Source organism: Silurus aristotelis, assembly GCF_946808225.1.
Source record: "Silurus aristotelis genome assembly, chromosome: 28".
Lineage (NCBI taxonomy): Eukaryota > Metazoa > Chordata > Actinopteri > Siluriformes > Siluridae > Silurus > Silurus aristotelis.
In genome coordinates this window covers 8,631,005-8,653,283 of record NC_139601.1, presented here as the reverse complement: position 1 = coordinate 8,653,283, position 22,279 = coordinate 8,631,005, and the positions used below count along the sequence as shown (strand labels likewise).

The 22,279-nt window shown below is 36.9% G+C and overlaps 2 protein-coding genes across 3 annotated transcripts in view; one reads left to right on the top strand and one right to left on the bottom strand.

Annotated features, from left to right (window-relative positions):
• The window catches only part of LOC310722001 (uncharacterized protein), a 40,017-nt gene that overhangs the window by 10,982 nt on the left and 6,756 nt on the right, over positions 1-22,279 (top strand). The window lies entirely within an intron of this gene.
• On the bottom strand, positions 1,470-20,986 carry inavab (innate immunity activator b). 2 transcript variants are annotated; one of them, XM_083534158.1, is made up of 11 exons: positions 20,787-20,966; positions 14,201-14,387; positions 12,633-12,692; positions 11,451-11,584; positions 10,431-10,553; positions 9,987-10,215; positions 9,806-9,859; positions 9,242-9,533; positions 7,682-7,837; positions 6,788-7,484; positions 1,470-1,672 (listed from the first exon to the last, which is right to left on the bottom strand). In XM_083534158.1, exons 3-11 carry the CDS (start codon positions 12,688-12,690, stop codon positions 1,595-1,597), a joined length of 1,821 nt encoding a protein of 606 aa, XP_083390284.1. In that variant the 5' UTR covers positions 12,691-12,692; positions 14,201-14,387; positions 20,787-20,966; the 3' UTR covers positions 1,470-1,594. The 2 variants fall into 2 exon arrangements, with proteins under 2 accessions (XP_083390284.1, XP_083390283.1); XM_083534157.1 differs by lacking the exon at positions 14,201-14,387 and having other exon boundaries at positions 20,787-20,986.

The window sequence follows — 22,279 nt, the reverse complement described above, 5'->3', positions numbered from 1 at the left end:
TGGGAGAACTTGCAAAATAGCAGGTTGTTCAAATACTTATTTTCCTTTACTGTGTGTGTGTGTGTATATATATATATATATATATATATATATATATATATATATATATATATATATATATATATATATATATATATATAAAATACAGGATACCTATACTCTGCAACACACACACACACATATTGTCAAATTATTTGCAATAAATGTACTCAGTGCAGACTTATAGTGAGACTGACTGAAATCATAAAAGTAAAGTCAAAAGCAATATGACTCTTTCTAAAGCAAAGACAACACTGTGGATCTAGACATATGACAGTTACTGATGGCAAAGGATTTGTACACTAATTACTATACAAGTACTAAGAATTTTATTTCTAATTGTTATTTTGTCCAAGAACTTCTGGCTCCTTTAAAGGTGGTGGTGGAGTGGTGGGGATGCCTATAATCTGCTATTTGAGATCACATTATTTTAATTTTAATTTCTGTATACTGCGTTTGGAAACTTTGTCAATGTTTAAATATTTACTGATCTTACAGCATGAATACCATCACCATAAATAAATAACTTACTGATGTTTTCCATATAGCTGTTCTGTAGTATACATTAAATAGATAACACATTTTAATGATTCAAAACCCACACTTCTGTTACATCCTACTCCCTTTATTGTTTGTTAGAATCAATACACACACTTTCTCATGCTGTTAATTGTGAATTAACAATAATCAATCAAACATTTTTGGAGGGTGGAAATTTTCTGAATGATCTGTTTTCCTTTATTTGTCAAATGTTCTCATTACACCAAAAACTACTATGAAAAATATCATACTGTCATCAAATTGAGTATATATATATATATATATATATATATATATATATATATATATATATATATATATATATATATATATATATATATATATATATATATGCAACAACATTAACATTGAAATAAAAAAAATACACAATTAAATAAAACAATATAAAATCTTAAGTTAAACCGAGATTTCATTTTATTTTCATCAGTAGCAATACAGACTGGAAAATGCAACTACTTATTAAAAACTAAAATAAAGAAATATAGAAATAAAATCCATTCTATTAACAAAAGTTTAGAAAGTGGAATAATGACAAAATATTGTAGTGTCCATCCATCCATTTTCTCCCGCTTATCCGTAATTCGGGTCGCGGTGGCAGCAGTCTAAGCAGGCCCCCGCCATCGACTGCTGCCCAATCCTCACAGCACCGTCCCTTACGGTCCCTCCTGCAGGTGGTGAGCCCACGGGAAGGCGGCCCCACGTCACTCCGACGTCAAGGACCTTGATATTTCCCTCATAAGGGACCCCCGGAGCATAGAGGGTTAAGGGCCTTGCTCAAGGGCCCAAAAGTGGCAGCTTGTCGATACCGGGGCTTGAACCCCAGACCTTCCGATCGGCAACCAAGCGCCTTAACCGCTGAAGTATTGTAGTGTCATTATATAAAATGTTTTATATAAACGCTCATCCAAACTACAGGTACAATCACTGATATTTTCATTATATTAGTCAATAAATTAAAACATAAATAGGACTTTTGTCCCACAGGGTACTTTTGCTATACCTGGCTTACAATCTCTTGGTCTTCTTCTTCGTACCGGTTCACTGGTGTCCTATCCACAGTACTTTTGGGGACCTACAAAAAAAAATTATTATGGCATTATACTTACTGGTCACTTTAATAGCAACACCAATTCTCAGGTGGTGATTTTGACATAATACAGTCTCTACAGATTATACAGAATGTGCACCATCAGAAAATCATTTGAATGTAAATCATTTGAAATAATGTTTCTCAACAGAAAACAGAAAAGCATTTCAGTTCAAACTCTGAGGCAACTATGCTACAACAATAGACTTCAATAAGTACAGTCGAGAACAGAAAATGAAAAGTAAAAAAATACTGCAAATGCATTTTAGATTTAGTGTTTGTTCGCACCATTTCAATCGAATCCATCACTAGCAAGCGAGGTGCCACACAAGCAGGTTTTACAGCATTTGATTATAAAATGCTCCCATTGCCTTACATTTAATATAAAATACTCCACAGGTGTCTTTTATACTGATAATGAGTTCAAACAGGTGCCATTAATACAGGTAACAAGTGGAGGACAGAGGAGCCTCTTAAAAAGTTACAGGTCTGTGAAAGCCAGAAATATTGCTTTTTTGTAGATGACCAAATACTTTTTTTTTTTTTTTTACCATAATTTGCATATAAATTCTTTAAAAATCTGATTCTTTAAAAATGTAATTTTGGGGATTTTTTTCTCATTTTGTCTCTCATAGTTAAAGTGTACCTATGATAAAAATTACAGGCCTCTCTCATCTTTTTAAGTGGGAGAACTTGCACTATTAGTGGCTGACTGAATACTTTTTTGCCCCACTGTACATGTTCAATGCATATTTTTTCTTCTTTTTTTTTTAAATCAAGCCTGTTAGCTTGCTGCATTTCTCAGTTTCAGTCTCTTTTTTTAGCATTTGTCTACTACAACAGTTAACTTATCTGTTTTCAAATGTGATTTACTGCGGCTTTACCACATTCAAATGCTTGTTTTTAATGTTTGTATATTTAATTTATGCATATATCATTTAATTATTATAATCACACTCTTGATATCACCCAAATGAGGATGGGTTCCCCTTTTGAGTCAGGTTCCTCTCAAGGTTTCTTCCTCATAACATCTAAGAGAGTTTTTCCTTGCCACAGTCACAATGGCTTGCTCATCAGGGATTTCTTTAAAGCTGCTTTGAGACAATGTTGTGAAAAGCGCTATAGAAATAAACTTGACTTGACTTGAATTATTATGCAAAATTAAATGTTATATATATGCTTATATTGTCACAAATGAACAAAATATCTGTGTATGTTTGAAACAAAAATTGTCAAAACAATGTTGTATTATATTTTATATAGACATATATAGATATTTTATATATTTTTTTTTTTTTAAGCATGGTTGTCAACTAGCCATCTGCAAAATACAATGCAAATGATTTGTATAGATTATAAGATATCACAAACTACAGGAGACCACCCCTCCCCACTGACGCAAACAAAGACCTGGCTGACGACCTAAACACCTTCTACTGCAGGTTTGAGAACAATATCTTTACACCTCTCATCCAACCCAGCCCAATGTCTGCCACCATCACACCTCTGGGAACCCCTCTTACAACTCCTCCCAGCACTCAAGTTGCGCTCAGGATTTGTGAAGAGGATGTGTATCGGCTCTTTCAGAGACAGAAGACAAGGAAAGCAGTCTGACACCAGACGTTGTCTCCCCCTCCTGTCTCAAAGCATGTCCCGACCAACTAGCTCCCATCTTCACCTCTATCTTCAACAGATCACTGGAGCTGTGTGAGGTCCCCTCCTGCTTTAAACTTTCCACAATCATCCCGGTCCCCAAGAAACCCTCCATTACTGGACTGAATGACTACAGGCCTGTCGCTCTGACATCTGTCGTCATGAAGACCTTTGAAAAGCTGGTATTGGCCCATCTAAAGAAGGTGACAGAACAACTGCTGGATCCCCTACAGTTTGCATACTGAGATCGGTGGATGATGCAGTCAACATGGGGCTAAACTACATTCTACAACACCTTGACTGCCCAGAAACATATGCCCGGATTCTGTTTGTTGACTTTAGTTCGGCTTTTAATACAATAATTCCAGGAATTCTCCAGTCCAAACTCCTAAACCTCACTATACACCCTGCCACCTGTCAATGGATCACCAGCTTCCTGACAGGCAGAAAACAACAGGTGAGACTGGGAGATGTTACCTCCAGTATTCGGACAGTCACCACTGGTGCTCCTCAGGGATGTGTCCTTTCCCCATTGCTATTCTCCCTTTATACAAATGACTGCATATCAAGTGACCCAACTGTCAAACTCTTGAAATTTGCAGATGACACCCCGCTCATCGGACTCATCCAAGATGGTGACGAGTCTGCATATGAGCAGGAGGTAAAGCAGTTGGTGTTATGGTGCAGTCAGAACAACCTTGAGCTAAACACACTTAAAACTGTGAAGATGATAGTGGACTTTAGGAAACACCCTTCAACACCACTTCCCCTCACAATATCCAACATCCCTGTGTCATCTGTGGAGAACTTCAAGTTTCTGGGCACTACCATTTCCCAAGACCTGAAATGGGAATGCAACATAAACTCGATTCTGAAAAAGGCCCAGCAGAGGATGTACTTTCTACGCCAGTTAAGGAAGTACAGTCTGCCACAGGAGCTGTTGATGCAGTTCTACACTGCAGTCATTGAATCTGTCCTGTGCTCATCAATCACCATCTGGTTTGAAGCAGCAACAAAACAGGACAGAAACAGACTGCAGAAAACTGTTAAAACAGCAGAAAAAATCATTGGTGTTCCTCTGCCCACTCTCCAGGACTTGTACCAAACAAGAACCAGAAACCGGGCAGAAAAAATAATTAATGACCCTTCACACCCTGGTCACAACATCTTTCAGCTCCTCCCTTCTGGCAGGCGCAACAGAACTTTGTTCACCAAAACTGCCAGAACCCTAACCCTAACCCACAGGAACAGTTTCTTTCCCCAAGCAATCAGCCTCACTAACAACTGACCATAATTATATTCCCTGCTCATATCTATAAGTACTGCACAGAACTGTCAGTCATCACATCATCTGTATATGTTGCACACACTATGGCTGCTATATACTGTACAAAGTTTTATAGTAAACTCTCTAATCATACCTGACACACAATACTGTCATTTGCACTACCATGCACACTTTATGTACATTACTGATCTGTATCCCTATTTAATACCCACACTGTCTATACTGTCTCACATTGTCTGTATTGTCTTGTCTTGTATTGTCTTGTATAGTCTGTTTTTGTCTTGTCTGTTTTGTCATGTATAGGTTTAATTTATGTCTGTACTTTTGAGTCACTAACAGCTGGAACCAAATTTCTTGTGTGTGTCAACACACTTGGCCAATAAACCTGATTCTGATTCTGATTTGATTTAGACAAATTGCTTCACCTTGCATACTCAAATGCTGTTTTTTTTTTTTACAGAAAGAAACAACCCAGCATGACTGAATTCGTTTAAAGAAGAAATCCCTCATGCACTCTTTAACAAGCAGCCACTATAAGCTTTAAAATGTCAAAATTTAATATGGCTTTAGCATTTTTTTTTTAAGTACATTTTTATACATAAATAGAGTGGGGCCAAAAAATATTTAGTCAGCCACCAATTGTGCAAGTTCTCCCACTTAAAAAGATGAAAGAGGCGTGTAATTTTCTTCATAGGTACACTTCAACTATGAAAGAAAAAATAAAAAATAAAAATCACTGTCTGATTTTTTAAGAATTTATTTGCAAATTATGGTGAAAAATAAGTATTTGGTCACATGCAAATTTCTGGCTCTCACAGACATGTAACTTCTTCTTTAAGAGGCTCCTCTGTCCTCCACTTGTTACCTGTATTATTGGCACCTGTTCGAACTCATTATCAGTATAAAAGACACCTGTCCACAACCTCAAACAGTCAGACTCCAAACTTCACTAAAGCCAAGACCAAAGAGCTGTCAAAGGACACCAGAAACAAAATTGTAGACCTGCACCAGGCTGGGAAGACTAAATCTGCAATAGGTAGGCAGCTTGGTGTGAAGAAATCAACTGTGCGAGCAATTATTAGAAAATGGAAGACATACAAGACCACTGATAATCTCCCTGGATCTGGGGCTCCACGCAAGATCTCACCCCATGGGGTCAAAATGATCACAAGAACGGTGAGCAAAAATCCCAGAACCACACGGGGGGGACCTAGTAAATGACCTGCAGAGAGCTGGGACCAAAGTACCAAAAGCCACTATCAGTAACACACTACGCCGCCAGGGACTCCAATCCTGCAGTGCCAGACTTGTCCCCCTGCTTAAGCAGGTACATGTCCAGGCCTGTCTGAAATTTGCTAGAGAGCATTTGGATGATCCAGAAGAGGACTGGGAGAATGTCATATGGTCAGATAAAACCAAAATACAACTTTTTGGTAAAAAATTAACTTGTCATGTTTGGAGGAGAAAGAATGCTGAGTTGCATCCTAAGAACACCATACCTACTGTGAAACATGGGGGTGGAAACATCATGCTTTGGGGCTGTTTTTCTGCAAAGGGACCAGGACGACTGATCCGTGTAAAGGAAAGAATGAATGGGGCCATGTATCATGAGATTTTGAGTGAAAACCTCCTTCCATCAGCAATACACACATACACACACACTTTAACTCTTCCTGAGACGTGGCCTCACAAACAGGCCCAGACAGTTCCCAGATCATTTAATTTGCATTTTTGCTAAATTTCTTTCTCCTCCAACAGATAAAAACATGACAGTAAAAAGAGCTTCAGGAATTCTGTTACGCAAACCTCTACAATATGGGATAAGCTGTTTGGCAGGGGCAATCAATAATTAATCCATGTATTACTTTACTGACAAATTTACATTACTATCATTTTCTTTTACTTTCTTATGATTACTAGATTGTGGAAATCAATCACTATCAAAATTCTTGATATAATGCTAGTCAAGATAACTTATGTAATTTTGTTAATAATTTAATAAATGTAATTTAATTAACTATTGATTTATCTATTTAACTGCTAACATATTATTTATTAAGTGATTTGTCAGAAAATACTAAATCAAGCTGCTTTCTTGTCCTTCTGTAAGTTTTTTATCTCCACCTACCTACAATAAGTAACAGAATTACATATTTTACCTGATCAAAGAAGTCATGCTGATGAGAGAGTGGTGACTCATGTAAGGGCATGTTCCGACTACGCACTGCTCCATGTCTGTCTAGAGACCGTGGCCGCAACTGGCAGCGCTGATGCCATGACTTCAGCTCATCTGAAACCAACTGTCGTGGAAGAGTTCTGCTTGGGTGCTGAGGGTACTCTTTGAGTGAGGGGGCACGGGATAGTGTCAGATTGTGGGGAATCAGTCTTCCCCCTTGCTGGTATAGTGGTGCCCCTTCGTACCGGTACTCGTAGTGACCACTTGTACAAGGAGAAGGGTGACGCCTGATATATATTCTACTCAAGTCCATATCATGGCCTGTTCCTTTATCTACATAGCCTCTGTAGAGTCTGGGGGAAAGTTGGGCCGTAGAATTGTAGTAGCTGTGAGTTATGTATGGCATTGAGATGTGATTAGAGTATTGGTATCTGTGCTGTGCTTGGCATAGCTGGTCTGGCTCAGCTAAAAGCTCCTGGCATGGTGAGCTATTGTAGGAAGTAGCTAACGAGTGCTCAGAGCAACTATCCTCTGAGCTGGAGTAATGTAATTGGTGTTCCATAGACATTACAGAGGAGTACTCCGGTGATGTCAGAATAACATCCGTCAGTCGTCTTCTGGCACCGCGTGACCGCCCTCTGTCTCGCTCTTCATTATTTGGTGGATCACTACTGGGAACTCTGTCAAAGTGCAGACAATTGCGTCTATAAATATGAAAGCAATGAAAATCACAAATTTAGGAAAATAAAGAAGTATGTAAGGGTGCTTTTACATTTGCTGCTCTATCAAGCCAACTGCAGGAAGTGAACCAAATATTCTTTGTATTTTGAGTTGCAACACAGGACAAATGTGTGAAGCAATTGAGGCAAATTCTGACCTGATGGACAGTGCTCTTCGTAGATGCATCTCTGGAGTAGAGGGAGTACTGCTGGACTGTGTGTGGCTCAGTGCTGTATGTTTGGGTATCTGCAGTTTCTGGTCGATCTCTTCTAAACAAGCTTCCAATGGGGGCAGTGTAGGAATAACTGCAGGACTACAAGTTACACAATTAAATGAATTTGTGATAAAAAATATTCTTCATTTCAGCCAGGTTTCAAATGTACAGCCAAATTATAAAGCCTTGCCATCTGACCACAGTTTGGGGTGAAATATTTACAATTGCCCATGCTTAGTTCAGCAGAACAATTCTGTTATAATGGCTTAATACATTAAGGTCACTGATACGATACCCTATTGCTTTTCCTTCCTTAACATTGCATGGTGAATTTGCGAGCCATTGTACTGTGCCTGTGAAAAGTTTGGAAACTTAGGGTTTTTAAAAGATGCATGTTCTTTCTGTTCATATGTAACAAACTTTGTAAGTCAAAAAAACAATAATATGACACTAAATCACTGGAACAAAATTATATGGACAAAAGTCAAAACTGTTGGCTCTAACAGACAAACTGATGTAAGACAGAGAGCAGAAGAGAATCAGACTGCCTCACACCCTCAGTCAAATATGAAGGTGGAAGCTTAACGTTTGAGGTTAATTTAAAACAGGAAAGGCTAAAAGGAATACTTAACTAACAGTTGGAAGGATTACTTAATCAATATGACTACCATTTAATACTACAAAACCATGCAATTTCGGTTGGACTGTAGCTAATTGAAACCAACTTTACCATAAAACAAGATAATAATCCGAATCATACCCTATATGCATGATTTAGAAAACAAACAGTCGGCTGGATTCTTATCCATCATGCCCTTACCTTCCCAGTACCTGAAACTGAATCCTAATGAACTGTTCTGGGATGGATTGCAAGATCAGAAAAAATATCCAACTAGCAAAACAACAACTTCAGCAAGTTTTACAAGAAGCATTACAATGTATTTCAGCTGGATAGTCTTTAGAACCTAACTGTCTGGATGACAAGAGTGTGTAAAGCTATTATTCATGCTAAAGGAGGGTTTCTTTTAAAACACATGCACAAATAAAGTTTACCTTTATTAATTTTTTATATTTGTTTAGTCAAAGTAAATCTTCATACAGATAAAATAATAAGATTGTTGCATATATACAAAAGACCATGCATGTGTTTTATTAAAAAAAAAAAAAAAAACATATGAGACTAGGTGTTTCCAAACCTTTGACATAACTTTTGACTTTTTGATAACACTTCCTTCCTTACCATATAAACCTAACTGTAACAGTAAAAAAAAACTTCAGTAAATGTCTGTGGTAAATTTTCAGCTTGACAGTGGAAAATAGGCTTTAGTTGTTTTCCAACTTTATTTCTGCTACATCTATAATTTGTGTAAGAGGACTATGAAAGTGGAGGTGAAATTTAATTTTTTTGTTTTACCCAAAATGACCCCAAAAGCAGGTAAAGAGGGTTATCATTATCACAAAAAGTGCTGGCTCCCATTAACAAAACTCAATAAATTGACATACCTGGAGCTAACGATACTGGATTGAGGTTTCTTCAATTTCTGGTAAGGCTGATCAAGGCTAGACTCTTTCCAAGGTGAATTCTGGATGGGAGCAGGGTCATACTCCAGCAAGGGGCTGTGACAGGAGTGCAAATTCTCAAGAGGTGGCTGATGGGGGCTGGATCTTGGCTCAGAGGGATAAAGCAGTGGAACAGAGGGATGTGGACAAATATGGGAAGGGCCTGGTGCCACAAAATGAAGCTCTGTAATGGAAGGGGACTCTGACGAAGCCTGGGATGACTGGCTTGTCAGCTCTTCGAAAAACGAAGATGAAAATTGGAAACAAATCAATGTGTCTGCGACATATACAAATTTTAAAACAAATAATCACAAGAATGAAAATGTTGTTTGGTTAAATCACTAATTATTATTTAAAAAGACTTTCCGCTTTAGAGATCGGGATTTACAGGCAAAACATAACTGTCACAAAGTCAATAATATCCATGCCCCTTTCAATTAGAATACTGACAGATATACAAATACAAAAACAAATACAGATAATGCAACTAGCATTAGCATGATTTACCTTCATCCAACACTGCAGAATCTGACAATGAACTATTATCCAAAGTGCCATGATCTGGAAACACAAGCAATAATATTGTTATTAAATGTGATCTATGATAGACTTCAAACCAAACACAAAAAACAGGTACCAGTACAAGTAAGTCAGCTATAGTAGGCCCATTGACAAAAAGGGTGCTTACATTTTTGTATGATTATACTAGATCGTGGTGAGGAGTGGCTGTGTTCAAGGCGTAATCGGAATATAGAATCTTGGAGCTCCTTTAGTTTCTGCTCCTCACGCTTGCACTGCTGTACTCTGCTTTTCTTTACTGCCTTGCTCAGGTGTTCTTCATGGCACAACCTGTTCACTGCTATGTAGATCTGTTGCTGAAGGGCCAGCTTAGCCTCCAGTGAGCATAGATCTGAGTCCTGAAAGATGTTCAATAGAGTTAAATTAGTTTATATTTAAAAAGCTGGACACATTTTAACTAATTATTAATACAAAACCAGTTTCTCTATGATCAAAGTGGTTTCATATTGTAACATTTACTTTAACCCTAATGAATTTACAATTAATTTTCCTAATGTTGGATTTTATGGGAGATAAGTATGACAAAATATGACCTTATGGTTTTATTTTGTACCTTGATTTTGTGCAGAATGCTTTGCTCATCCAATTTAAAAGCAGCTCCAATGCGCTTGTGTATTTGTGGAGGTTTCTCTCCAGGCAACAGAGGGAAGTCAGAACACAAATATCCAGTGAGCTCCTGTATTAAGAGAAAGTTTTATTATTTTATTATTATGTGAGCAAATTAGAATGGTTCAAAAAACATTTGAGTGCATGCTGATACTTGTAATTTCATACTTTACATGACTTCATACGGCTCACCCAAAAGAGCATGGCTGAATTGCAACTAAAACAGGTATATAACTAAGCTATTGGAAACATGGCTTTAACTGGGGTTCCTGCTTATCCTGTATGAATCACTTTATTTAGTACAATCAAGTCCAGACAAGTTTGTGTTCTCATACAGAGATTTTCTTTCCTTTCTTATTCTGCTTCTTAAGGCATTCTTACTGTGCCTCCAAAGATCCGCTCTGTTTAAGACATACATGGTGTATCTCTCTAAGTGAGGAATTAACCTTCACATGGCTAGGTCATGTGGACCACATCAGGGTGTGTCTTTTATACTACAGACACACACTTGGGAATGACTTCAGTCCTGAATGTGACAGAGGGCTGAGGTGTCATCAGAGACAAGCCCATGCAAGTGCAAAGCTTATTACAAGAAGAAATGTTTACTGAGTGGCAACGTAGTCCTTCAGAGGAAGGGAAGTATTTCTCATTGCTCCAAAAAAAAAAAAAAGATACAGAAAAGTCATAACATTTTACAAAATAGTAATCCAACTTATTTAAATTAGTTTAGAAATGACTTGAAATTAAAATAAATCCTTTTAAATCTGGAAAAAAAAAAAACTCTGCAAACAAATTGGTCTAAAATATATGATCAGTTTAGATTACTAGTACTTTAAGGTCATTTACATAAATAAAAGGTAAATGGAAATTTTAGTCGGTTTGTTTTGCTTTCTGATGTTCTGTCGGTTATTAAATACAGCATGTCTGTTTGAAGTGTTTGTATGTGTATATTATGAACATTACTCACAGCCTCTCTAATACAGAGTTTCTTTAGTTCCAGTATACACAGCTCAAGCCTATCCTGCAATGACTGCCGTTTTAGCTTCACAGCCCGTGTGTGTGTACTTGCATCCTTGGCTAGAATAATAGGACTGTCCAGTCCTACAACACAGACATAGTCAAAAGTCAAGTTTAAAGCAACCACAATTCTTTTTTTCTCAACAATTCACACTTTTAAATTGAAGTTAAAAGTTTGCATTCTCTAACAATGCAATGATGGCTGGCTTTGAAAAACTGTTCCAGTTGCAAGTATGTAGTGTGAATAAAAAAAAGAAAAAAAGCATATTTATACAACCGTAATGTACCCACATTTAAAAAAAAAAAAAAAAAAAAAGATTGCTAATGTCCTTCAACAGAGGAAATTCGCTGGAAACATTGCTGGAGAAGTTTACTCTCTTAGGTCAGCAGTGTCTTGAAACGAATTTGACTCTGTCAGGAATGTCTGAAGATCACTGCAGATTTTAAAAAACACTGCAGATTTTGTAAGAAACATCTTTAGAAAATAATGTTCCTCAACTTCATAATAAATAACTATACTTATGGGAACTATGAACACAGGCTTGTCACTTTCTAAAAAACATACACCCTAAACAATGCATAGGGAAGTGACATGGACAATCAATTGTGCACAATGATTAACAAAAAATAATTTTGTAACTTATAAAATATCTCAATCTAATACAGGTAGTTGTCGACTTACGACCACGATTGGTTCCGACAGACCGGTCATAACACGATTTGGTCATAAGTAGAGTAGGCTATATGTACAGTACTGTGAAATGATGTTATAAAAATCTTTAAGATGACTGCCTGTAGTATTTAATCATAATTTTCTTTAATTATTGTTATACTGTATATATCATCATTTGTATAATCTCTACACCATTTTGTTTCTTACTGTCGTACGCCGCGGCTAGCGATTGTGGTCGTAATGAGTCGAATGTTTGTAAGTTGCATAGGTCATAAGTCGACAACTGCCTGTAGTAACATTTCTTTTTTTTTTGCTCTAAAGTATAATGTATCTCTTACCGAAATAATTGATCCTATAGCAACACATTGTCAAGAATCTTTGAATTAACTAACCACACTGTTCTGGTTAGTTAGGGTTATAAACAGTTATTACAAATTGAAATTGGCTGGCTGTGCCTACCAGAATGCAGAATAATAATTCCACTGTCTGTGTCACTGATCTCCTCTTTGGCTTCCATATCTAAAAAAGAAAATATATTATTATATTATTTGTACCAAATTATTTTTAAATGCATGGTCATAAAAAAATGTGGTAGCTGTTGAGTAAAAAAAGTGCCTCAAACATTTTTGTGAAATGAATATTATATGGTAAAAATAATGATGCCTGTAATGCATGGTTCAGCAACTTTAAAGAATGTTATTTATTTTCTTATTCTACAACAACTTTATTAAAAATTTATCTAAAAATATGCTTAATTAAAAATACTATATCTTTCATTCCATCAAAGCCACATTCAACTACACATATACACAAAGTGACACAGATGTGACAGTATTTGGGCTACAGGCCAGTTTAAATATGTTTAGCTTTCAGTCTATAGGGCAATATGTGCTGAAATGTCTGTGTTAAAATGACAGTGTCATTAGTCAGCAGCAGTGTCGACAGCTGGGAGAATGATTAAAAAGTCAGTGCTGCTTATCACTAATATATTACTACACATATTACAAGAGAAATGAGTCAAAATGACTCCTTGAGCTGGTCATATGTATGACATATGTATAACAACCAACTCCAACCACAGAAAAAAATACAATGTTGTGAAATAACATGGCAACATTCCCCTCAAGCACAATAGGGGAGTGTCACATTTACACCTGTATGAACGTGTGTTTTAAGCAAACTGGTAACGGCTCTGTTTGTTTTTATGAAGCAATGATATTACAGGCAAAGGCAGAAACTATAAAAAAGATACAAAGTTCTTGAAACAGCATCAAATTTCTGCCTGGCTTAGTCTATAGTTTACTTGCCCTATTACAACTGCCACAATGATGTATACTATTTATGCAAACACAGAACATGTTCCTAAAACTAAAAAAACAAAACAAAAGACACACACAAAAAAAAAAAAGATTCTAGAGCAGGCTTTCCAATGTTTAAGAGAGATAGACATGAGGAAATATCAGAAAACAAATTTCAATTGAGTTAAATTAGAGTTGCTAAATAAACTAAATAATAATAAATAAATATTAATTTTTAGTCCTTTTTTTTGGAACTATGAAGTACCTGTAGAACCCGGACTCTCTGTCTGATGAAGGGACCACCTCGATGGCCTCTAGTCTCTTAAGGTTATCAATCTCTTGAGACTGACCTCTGACTGACCTATACAACCACCACACTCACACTGGGGCACCTCAGGGCTGTGTGCTCAGTCCACTGCTGTTCACTCTGCTGACTTACGACTGTGTAGTGATGCACAGCTCGAATTACATCATTAAGTTCACAGATGACACGACCGTGGTGGGTCTCATCAGCAAGAACGATTAGTCAGCATACAGAGAGGAGGCGCAACAGTAAACAGCCTGGTGTGGAGCGAACAACCTGTCTCTAAACATTGACAAAACCAAAGAGATGGTTGTGGACTTTAGAAGAGTACAGAGCAACCATTCTCCACTGATCATCGATGGATCCTCCGTGAAGATCGTCAAGAGCACCGAATTTCCTGGTGTTCATCCGGCCGATAACCTCACCTGGTTACTCAACACCAGCTCCATCACCAAGAAAGCCCAGCAGCGTCTCTACTTCATGAGAAGGCTGAGGAAATCTCATCTCCCTCCCCCCATCCTGACCATGTTCTACAGAAGGACCATTGAGAGCATCTTGAGCAGCTGCATCACTGCCTCTTTTGAAAACTGCGCCATCTCTGATCGCAAGACCCTACAGAGAATAGAGAGGACAGCTGAGAAGATCATTGGAGTCTCTCTCCCCTTTATCACGGACATTTACATCACATGCTGCATCCACAAAGCCAACAGCATTGTGGACGACTCCACACACCCCTCACACACACTCTTCACCCTCCTGCCATCAGGAAAGCGGTTACGAAGCATTCAGGCCGTCACATCCAGACTGTGTAACAGTTTCTTTCCTCAAGCCATCAGGCTCCTCAACACAGAACTGAACTGAAACTCATGCACACACACACTTAACTGTGTGGCTGATCTGCACAACCAGGTCTTAACACACACAATCGTACTCACTGCACACATCCATGTCTTCAGCACCACTCATATTAAATCACTTCATTACTACAAAATGTTTGCACATCTGTTTTGACTGCTACTATTGCTTTTTTGCACAAACCATTTTGTTTTTACATTTTACATTTTGTAAATCACAATGTTCACTCCTGTACTCAGTTCTCTTCTATACACCACACTGTGTAATATACAACAGGTTTACTGGCAGTGCTATTTTGTGTATTTGTCCTACAATCTCTTGTGTTGTCTTTGCAGTGTCTGTCTTTGCACTGTTTGCACCAGGTTGCACACGATGCACTTTATGTGGCGAGGACACTTACTAGTCCTTAGCACTGTGTTTTTCTGTCATGTAGCTTTATGTTGCTTATGTAGCACCAGGGTTCTGGAGGAACGTTGTCTCATTTCACTGTGTACTGTGTCAGCTACAGTGAGGAAAATAAGTATTTAAACACCCTGCTATTTTGCAAGTTCTCCCACTTAGAAATCATGGAGAGGTCTGAAATTGTCATCGTAGGTGCATGTCCACTGTGAGAGACATAATCTAAAAAAAAAAAATTTCAGAAATCACAATATATAATTTTTAAACTATTTATTTGTATGATACAGCTGCAATAAGTATTTGAACACCTGAGAAAGTCAATGTTAATATTTGGTACAGTAGCCTTTGTTTGCAATTACAGAGGTCAAACGTTTCCTGTTGTTTTTCACCAGGTTTGCACACACTGCAGGAGGGATTCTGGCCCACTCCTCCACACAGATCTTCTCTAGATCAGTCAGGTTTCTGGCCTGTTGCTGAGAAACACGGAGTTTGAGCTTCCTCCAAAGATTCTCTATTGGGTTTAGGTCTGGAGACTGGCTAGGCCATGCCAGAACCTTGATATGCTTCTTACAGAGCCAGTCCTTGGTTATCCTGGCTGTGTGCTTCGGGTCACTGTCATGTTGGAAGACCCAGCCTCGACCCATCTTCAATGCTCTAACTGAGGGAAGGAGGTTGTTCCCCAAAATCTCGCAATACATGGCCCCGGTCATCCTCTCCTTAATACAGTGCAGTCGCCCTGTCCCATGTGCAGAAAAACACACCCAAAGCATGATGCTACCACCCCCATGCTTCACAGTAGGGATGGTGTTCTTGGGATGGTACTCATCATTCTTCTTCCTCCAAACACTTTTAGTGGAATTATGGTCCAAAAGTTCTATTTTGGTCTCATCTGACCACATGACTTTCTCCCATGACTCCTCTGGATCATCCAAATGGTCATTGGCAAACTTAAGACGTGCCTGGACATGTGCTGGTTTAAGCAGGGGAACCTTCGTGCCATGCATGATTTCAAACCATGATGTCTTAGTGTATTACCAACAGTAACCTTGGAAACGGTGGTCCCAGCTCTTTTCAGGTCATTGACCAGCTCCTCCCTTGTAGATTTCGGCTGATTTCCTTAGGATCATTGAGACCCCACGAGGTGAGATCTTGCATGGAGCCCCAGTCCGAGGGAGATTGACAGTCATGTTTAGCTTCTTCCATTTTCTAATGATTGCTCCAACAGTGACCCTTTTTTCACCAAGCTGCTGAGCAATTTCCCCGTAGCCCTTTCCAGCCTTGTGGAGGTGTACAATTTTGTCTCTAGTGTCTTTGGACAGCTCTTTGGTCTTGGCCATGTTAGTAGTTGGATTCTTACTGATTGTATGGGGTGGTCAGGTGTCTTTATGCAGCTAACGACTTCAAACGGGTGCATCTAATTTAGGATAATAAATGTAGTGGAGGTGGACATTTTAAAGGCAGACTAACAGGTCTTTGAGGGTCAGAATTCTAGCTGATAGACAGGTGTTCAAATACTTATTTGCAGCTGTATCATACAAATAAATAGTTTAAAAATCATATATTGTGATTTATGGATTTTTTTTTTTTAGATCATGTCTCTCACAGTGGACATGCACCTACGATGACAATTTCAAACCCCTCCATGATTTTTAAGTGGGAGAACTTGCAAAATAGCAGGGTGTTCAAATACTTATTTTCCTCACTGTATATATGGTTGAAATGACAATAAAAGCTTCTTGACTTGACTCTGTTACACCTAGAGCAGGGGCTTACCCCTGGTGCAGCTCTAGGAGCCCTGAAGGATAATTTCCAATTCCTACCATATTATACCAGCACACAGAAAAAATAAATAACAGAAGGTAAGTGAAAGAATTAGACTGTTTAACACACACAATCTTTCTGACATTGTTACTGTAAATTATTATGATATCATAATTACTGCCTTCCCCAAGTTTCTGAGAATTTCTTAACAGCATCACCAAATATTATGTAAAAAAAAAAAAAAAAAACCTCAGTGGGATATAGAGACATACTAGTCTACAATATATGCTGATACAACTGATTTCAGCATAAACAATGAATGATTTGATGTTCCCTAAAATATATCATTTAATGGAATTACTAGGACCACACCCCCGAATTCCATATTTGTAAGGCTTTGGCGGAATCAAAATGTGAAATTGACTCCTAATTAAATCAAATGGCCATTAATCAAGTCCAGAGTTTCAGAATTCAAGGATAATTGCCATTCACTTATGCTTCAGTAAAGAAACCGTTTTTGCCCTTTTTTCAATCAATAAGGAAATGCAAACTGTCTGTTAAAACCGTGTATACTATGGTGTAGTATAGTGCAGTATGGTATATACTATTACAGTTTGATTTATCAGATCAAATATGTACAAATTAAAGAACCATAAAGAGAGCAATAATAGTGTTTTTTAAATGCACAATGAGCACTATAACTATGTCGAGCACTATAACTAACGAAGTGGTACAAATGGCCAAATTTTGTAGTACAAATCGAAGGTTGACTGTATTTCCTATTATCTGGCCTACTTATAAGGGCCTGTCTTTTTCCAATATATATATATATACGAATTAGCTATTTAAACCACCTAAATAATATTAGGTGAATCCCCCATGTTTTTGCTGTCAAAACAACTCTGACCCATCAAGCCATGGACTCTATAAGTTCTCTAAAGGTGTGTTGTGATACCAAGATCTGAGGTAGGGTTTCCAAAGATTGGACTTGTTTGTTTAGCACAGATGTTTGATTGGATTGATATTGGGTCACATCTTTAAGAAGTTACAATTTTATTTTTGAATTATGCTGCTCTGTCTTCTTCTAAAGCACAATAACCTGCCCCTGCTGAAGTGTCTGAATGAGTGTCTGGAAGGTGTCAAGATTGGAATGCAAACTAAAAGCCCTTCAGCCCGTCCCTTGCAATTCCTTATACACAGGACTCAGAACGTCAGCACATGTTTGCCTTTAATTAATATAGAACATTGGAACAATACTGCTTACAGGCACCATGAAAATGGATCACATCGTTTCACTTTTACCGTCTGTTCTGTGACTCTCAGTTCAGTATAGAATCTAGTTTAGGGTTCGTTTATATGCTTTTAAATATTGTAATGGGCTAATGCACTCATAAATTATGCATCTTCTCTCTCCACACCCAGGTCCTAGTTTTTTGAGGTCATCTGATCAGTTACTGTCTCAGTTGAGGCTAAGCAACTGTATGATTGTCATGGTACAAAGTGACCTATTATTATATCAAAACTAAAACATGTACAGTGCCTTTCAAAAGTTACACCTAGTATTTTATAATTTTTTTAAAGACACGTGCACATTCTTTTTTTATATGCCACAACTTTTACTTTGATCCAACAATGATTTGGTACAAAATTGTAATAAATATTCTATAGTATATCTTTACTGAAAAATCCTCCCTTAGTAATAGCTTTACACACTCCTGGCATCTGGATAGTTAACTTCAAAGATTCAGCTGAAATACTATGCCATGCCTCTTGTAAAACTTGACAAAGCTTTACTTTGAGAGTTAAATATTTCTTTCTGACCTTGCAATCCAGTTAATCCCACTGCAGTTCAATAGGATTCAGATACCGTAACCGGGGAGGCTAAGAAGTGTGTGTCCCAAGTAATGGGAACATTTTATATTAAACATAATAAGGACAAATGTACCTGCAAGTTATTGCAAAGCGGAGCTTGTGTGGCATGGAAGTACCACAGTGATGCACGAGCATGTGAAAATAAAGCACAGTGGTGTCACAGATGAAGGCGAAACATCAGCACAGTAAGCAAATTCTGTATAATCATCACCATGTAAAAATGGTGTTTAATAAAGTGCTATTGTGTAAACTGTTTGTTTAATAATTTGGGACAGTATCACTGGATCTGTTCTGTCGTGACTCATGAGCATCAGGTTGCACAATCAGCTCGCTCGCGACATAGTGATGGATTCAACTAAAACGGGGCGAACAAACACTAAATCTAAAAACAGCACATAACAGCAGCAGTAAACAATTACATTTTTAGTCATTATGATTATAATTATGATTATGCATTTGTAAACCAATGCATATTTTTTTTTCTTTTTATTAATCAAGCCTGTTAGCTTGCTCCGTTTCTCCCTTCCCTTTTTTATAGCATTTGTCTACTACAACAGTTTACTTATCTGTTTTCAAAAGTGATTTACGGCGGCTTTACTACATTCAAATGCTTGTTTTTAATGTTTGTATATTTTATTTATGCATATATCATTTAATTATTATACAAGATTAAATTAATTATATATTCTAGATGCTTATATCTTCACAAATTAACAAAATGTCTGTGTATTTTTGTAAACAAAATTTTTAATTATGTATTATATTTTATATAATTTTTTTTACTTGCCATCTGCAAAATACAATACAAATGTTGATTTACACAAATTGCCTCATCTTGCATACTCAAATGCTGTTTATTTTGTATAAAAAAAAATTTACGGAAAGAAACTCAGCATGGGGAAATTTATTCAAAAGAGAAATAACCCATGCACTCCTCCACAAACTACTACAAATGCCACTATAAGCTTTAAAATGTCTAAACTAAAGATAGTTAAACTCACTATGTGCCTTTTGCTTTTTTTCAGTACACTTTTATACATGAATACCATGAATTAGGGTTTTAAATAGTTATAATAAGCAAAATATCTCATTTTAAAGCTATCTAGTTTTTTATTATCCGATCAATCAAAGAAATCGTTCGACTAATCGATTATCAAAATAAGAATTAGCTGCAGCCCTAGTTTAAATTAAACCAAAATTCATCAGTCAAAAACAATTAGGTTCATATAAAAACATCAACTTTGACCATGTATTTTGTCAATGGACATATCAGTAATGGAAAACTACTTTGCTCATGAAATAGTGCTGAAAATAGTGAAATAGTGCTCATGAAATAAATACATACTGTCTGGCTCGATGCAATTTATTTTACTATTAATGTCCCTGAGTAAAGTTGTTTGAAAGCCATTTGTATAGCCTATATTTTTAACACATTGCTCATTTGGCATCTCAGTAAAGAGCTGGACAACCGTAAAAACCGATTAAACTGAACTGAAAGTTATGTAGTAAGTTTCTATTTGCGCGCAGATTTGTAAATAACAATAACAGTGTGTCAGGGGACGAGAATTTATAAGCCTGTCTATAGTCACAAACCGAATTTGTGAAATAATTGTCAGACGATTTAATGACACATATCTACACGCAGATTAGGACAGAAATCACGTTCAGTATAATGCTATGTAAAAGAAGTTCCTTGCATTTGTAGAGATTGTTACTGGTAATTAATTTACTGCAACAAATTCCAAGTTACATTTCTTAGAGTTACTGATCCCGCATTCTAGAGATGCAGGATCTCACAGCGACCTGTGAACGAGGTAACTGAAGAACTGAATCTGTATCCGAAGTTCCTGATTTGAAAAAAGTTCGTTTTGAGCCTAGTTTCGATTATTCTGTAAATAAGAGGCATCCTCGAGATTAAAATGTGTGATCTGTACTGTAGCTCTATTTTATAGCATGCAGGATAACAATAAAGAGGGTATAACTCTAAAGGTTAGGTAATTGTATAAGGCCTACTGTACGAAACAGAATACAGTCTATAGGTACATTTCAGTGTATCTGTTAACGCGTCGTATTAATTGTTCATGCTTTTATTATTTTAAAAAACCAAAACAAACGCTGACTTACCACCTGCATTCATATCAAAGGCAGATTCACACTCAAACTTCCCCAAGTTTCACAGAGGAACAATTCAGATATGTTTCATCCACGTTTCCCAGACTAACGCATTCCAGATTTGTTGTAACTAGGACTCTAAAATGAGACCATACCAAACTGTACACGGAAGGGAACCCGATCTTGCTGTTTCAACTTCGGCGATCTACTTTACTCTACTCTACTTTGCTTGATCGTTGAAGCAAACAAACCACGTTGCCATTATTATGCTAACGGTGTTCACAAACTTTTGCCGACTTAATAATAGTCCAAGATTTTGTAAAACTTTAAGTATGTGGAAGATCGCCCCCCCGTCCGCTTCCAAGGTGGTATTTGCCTCGCTATTCACTAAAACTCCTTAAAAAAAACCTTTCTGGACCGTAGTAACAGTACACGTGTCGACTTGTCTCAGTTATCTTAAAATCTTACAACTATAAAGAACTTTCAACATCTTACATTTCACAGAGACCGAAAAGAAGATCCCACCTTCTGAACGGAAAAGGATTAACATCAGAAAGGTCAGCTCAAAAGTGAAGAGCAGTTTGATGGATTCCGTCACTTACGGCAAACTAGAAGAGCCAAGCTCTTAAAAAAATGCAATACAATACAATCTTAACAAAATAAACCAAAGCATTAAATGTACATGTGAAGATATTTCCATCACACACGCCTATTCGAAACAGTTATTATTTGAATTAAAATAAACAGTGATTAATATGTTTTAACTGACTTTTAATACTCTTGCAATGTGTAGCTTCTCATTTCCTAAACAACTATGTCTGAATTAAATATGTTTCAGAAGGGACACCAAGCATAGAAAAAAAATTAAAAGATTGCTGAAATCAATAGATTAAGAACTGTCAAATGCATTATTAAAACCTGGAAGGATTGGGTTAACTGTCAGTATTGCGGAAGAATAGTGTTAAGAAAAAAATATTAAATGATTGTGATTTTGATCAAACAGTATAACTATGTTCAAAAGTAAAGTACAAAGATACATGATGCAACTATCTATCTTTTTGTTCAAACAGATGAATATTGAACAGTTCTGTGCTCTTCAAAGTGAAACACCTTATTGGGGCAACAAGGTTTTATTAAATACAAACCTGTATGTAACTCTAAGCTATTCTATATTTAACTTAACATGTCTAGTAAAAAGCCATACCTGCATAATGTCTAATGAAGGGAAGGAGAGGGAGACAATTCATTATGGCATCACCTTTGTCCAAAAACTTAAACTGTTAAAGTTTCTTATGCAGTCAGTAAACAGATGCTTTTCAGGCCTAAGTGAGCTGTACATTTTCTGAGAAACATTTCAATGTTAGGTTATAGGTTTATCTATCTTTTAAGCAAAACTTAAATTCAGTTAAATTGTTTTTTATTTGTAAAGCGCTTTTAGCAATGGACATTGTATCAAAGTAGCTTCACAGACATAAAGTGGTTATGTATAAGTTTGTTCCTTATAA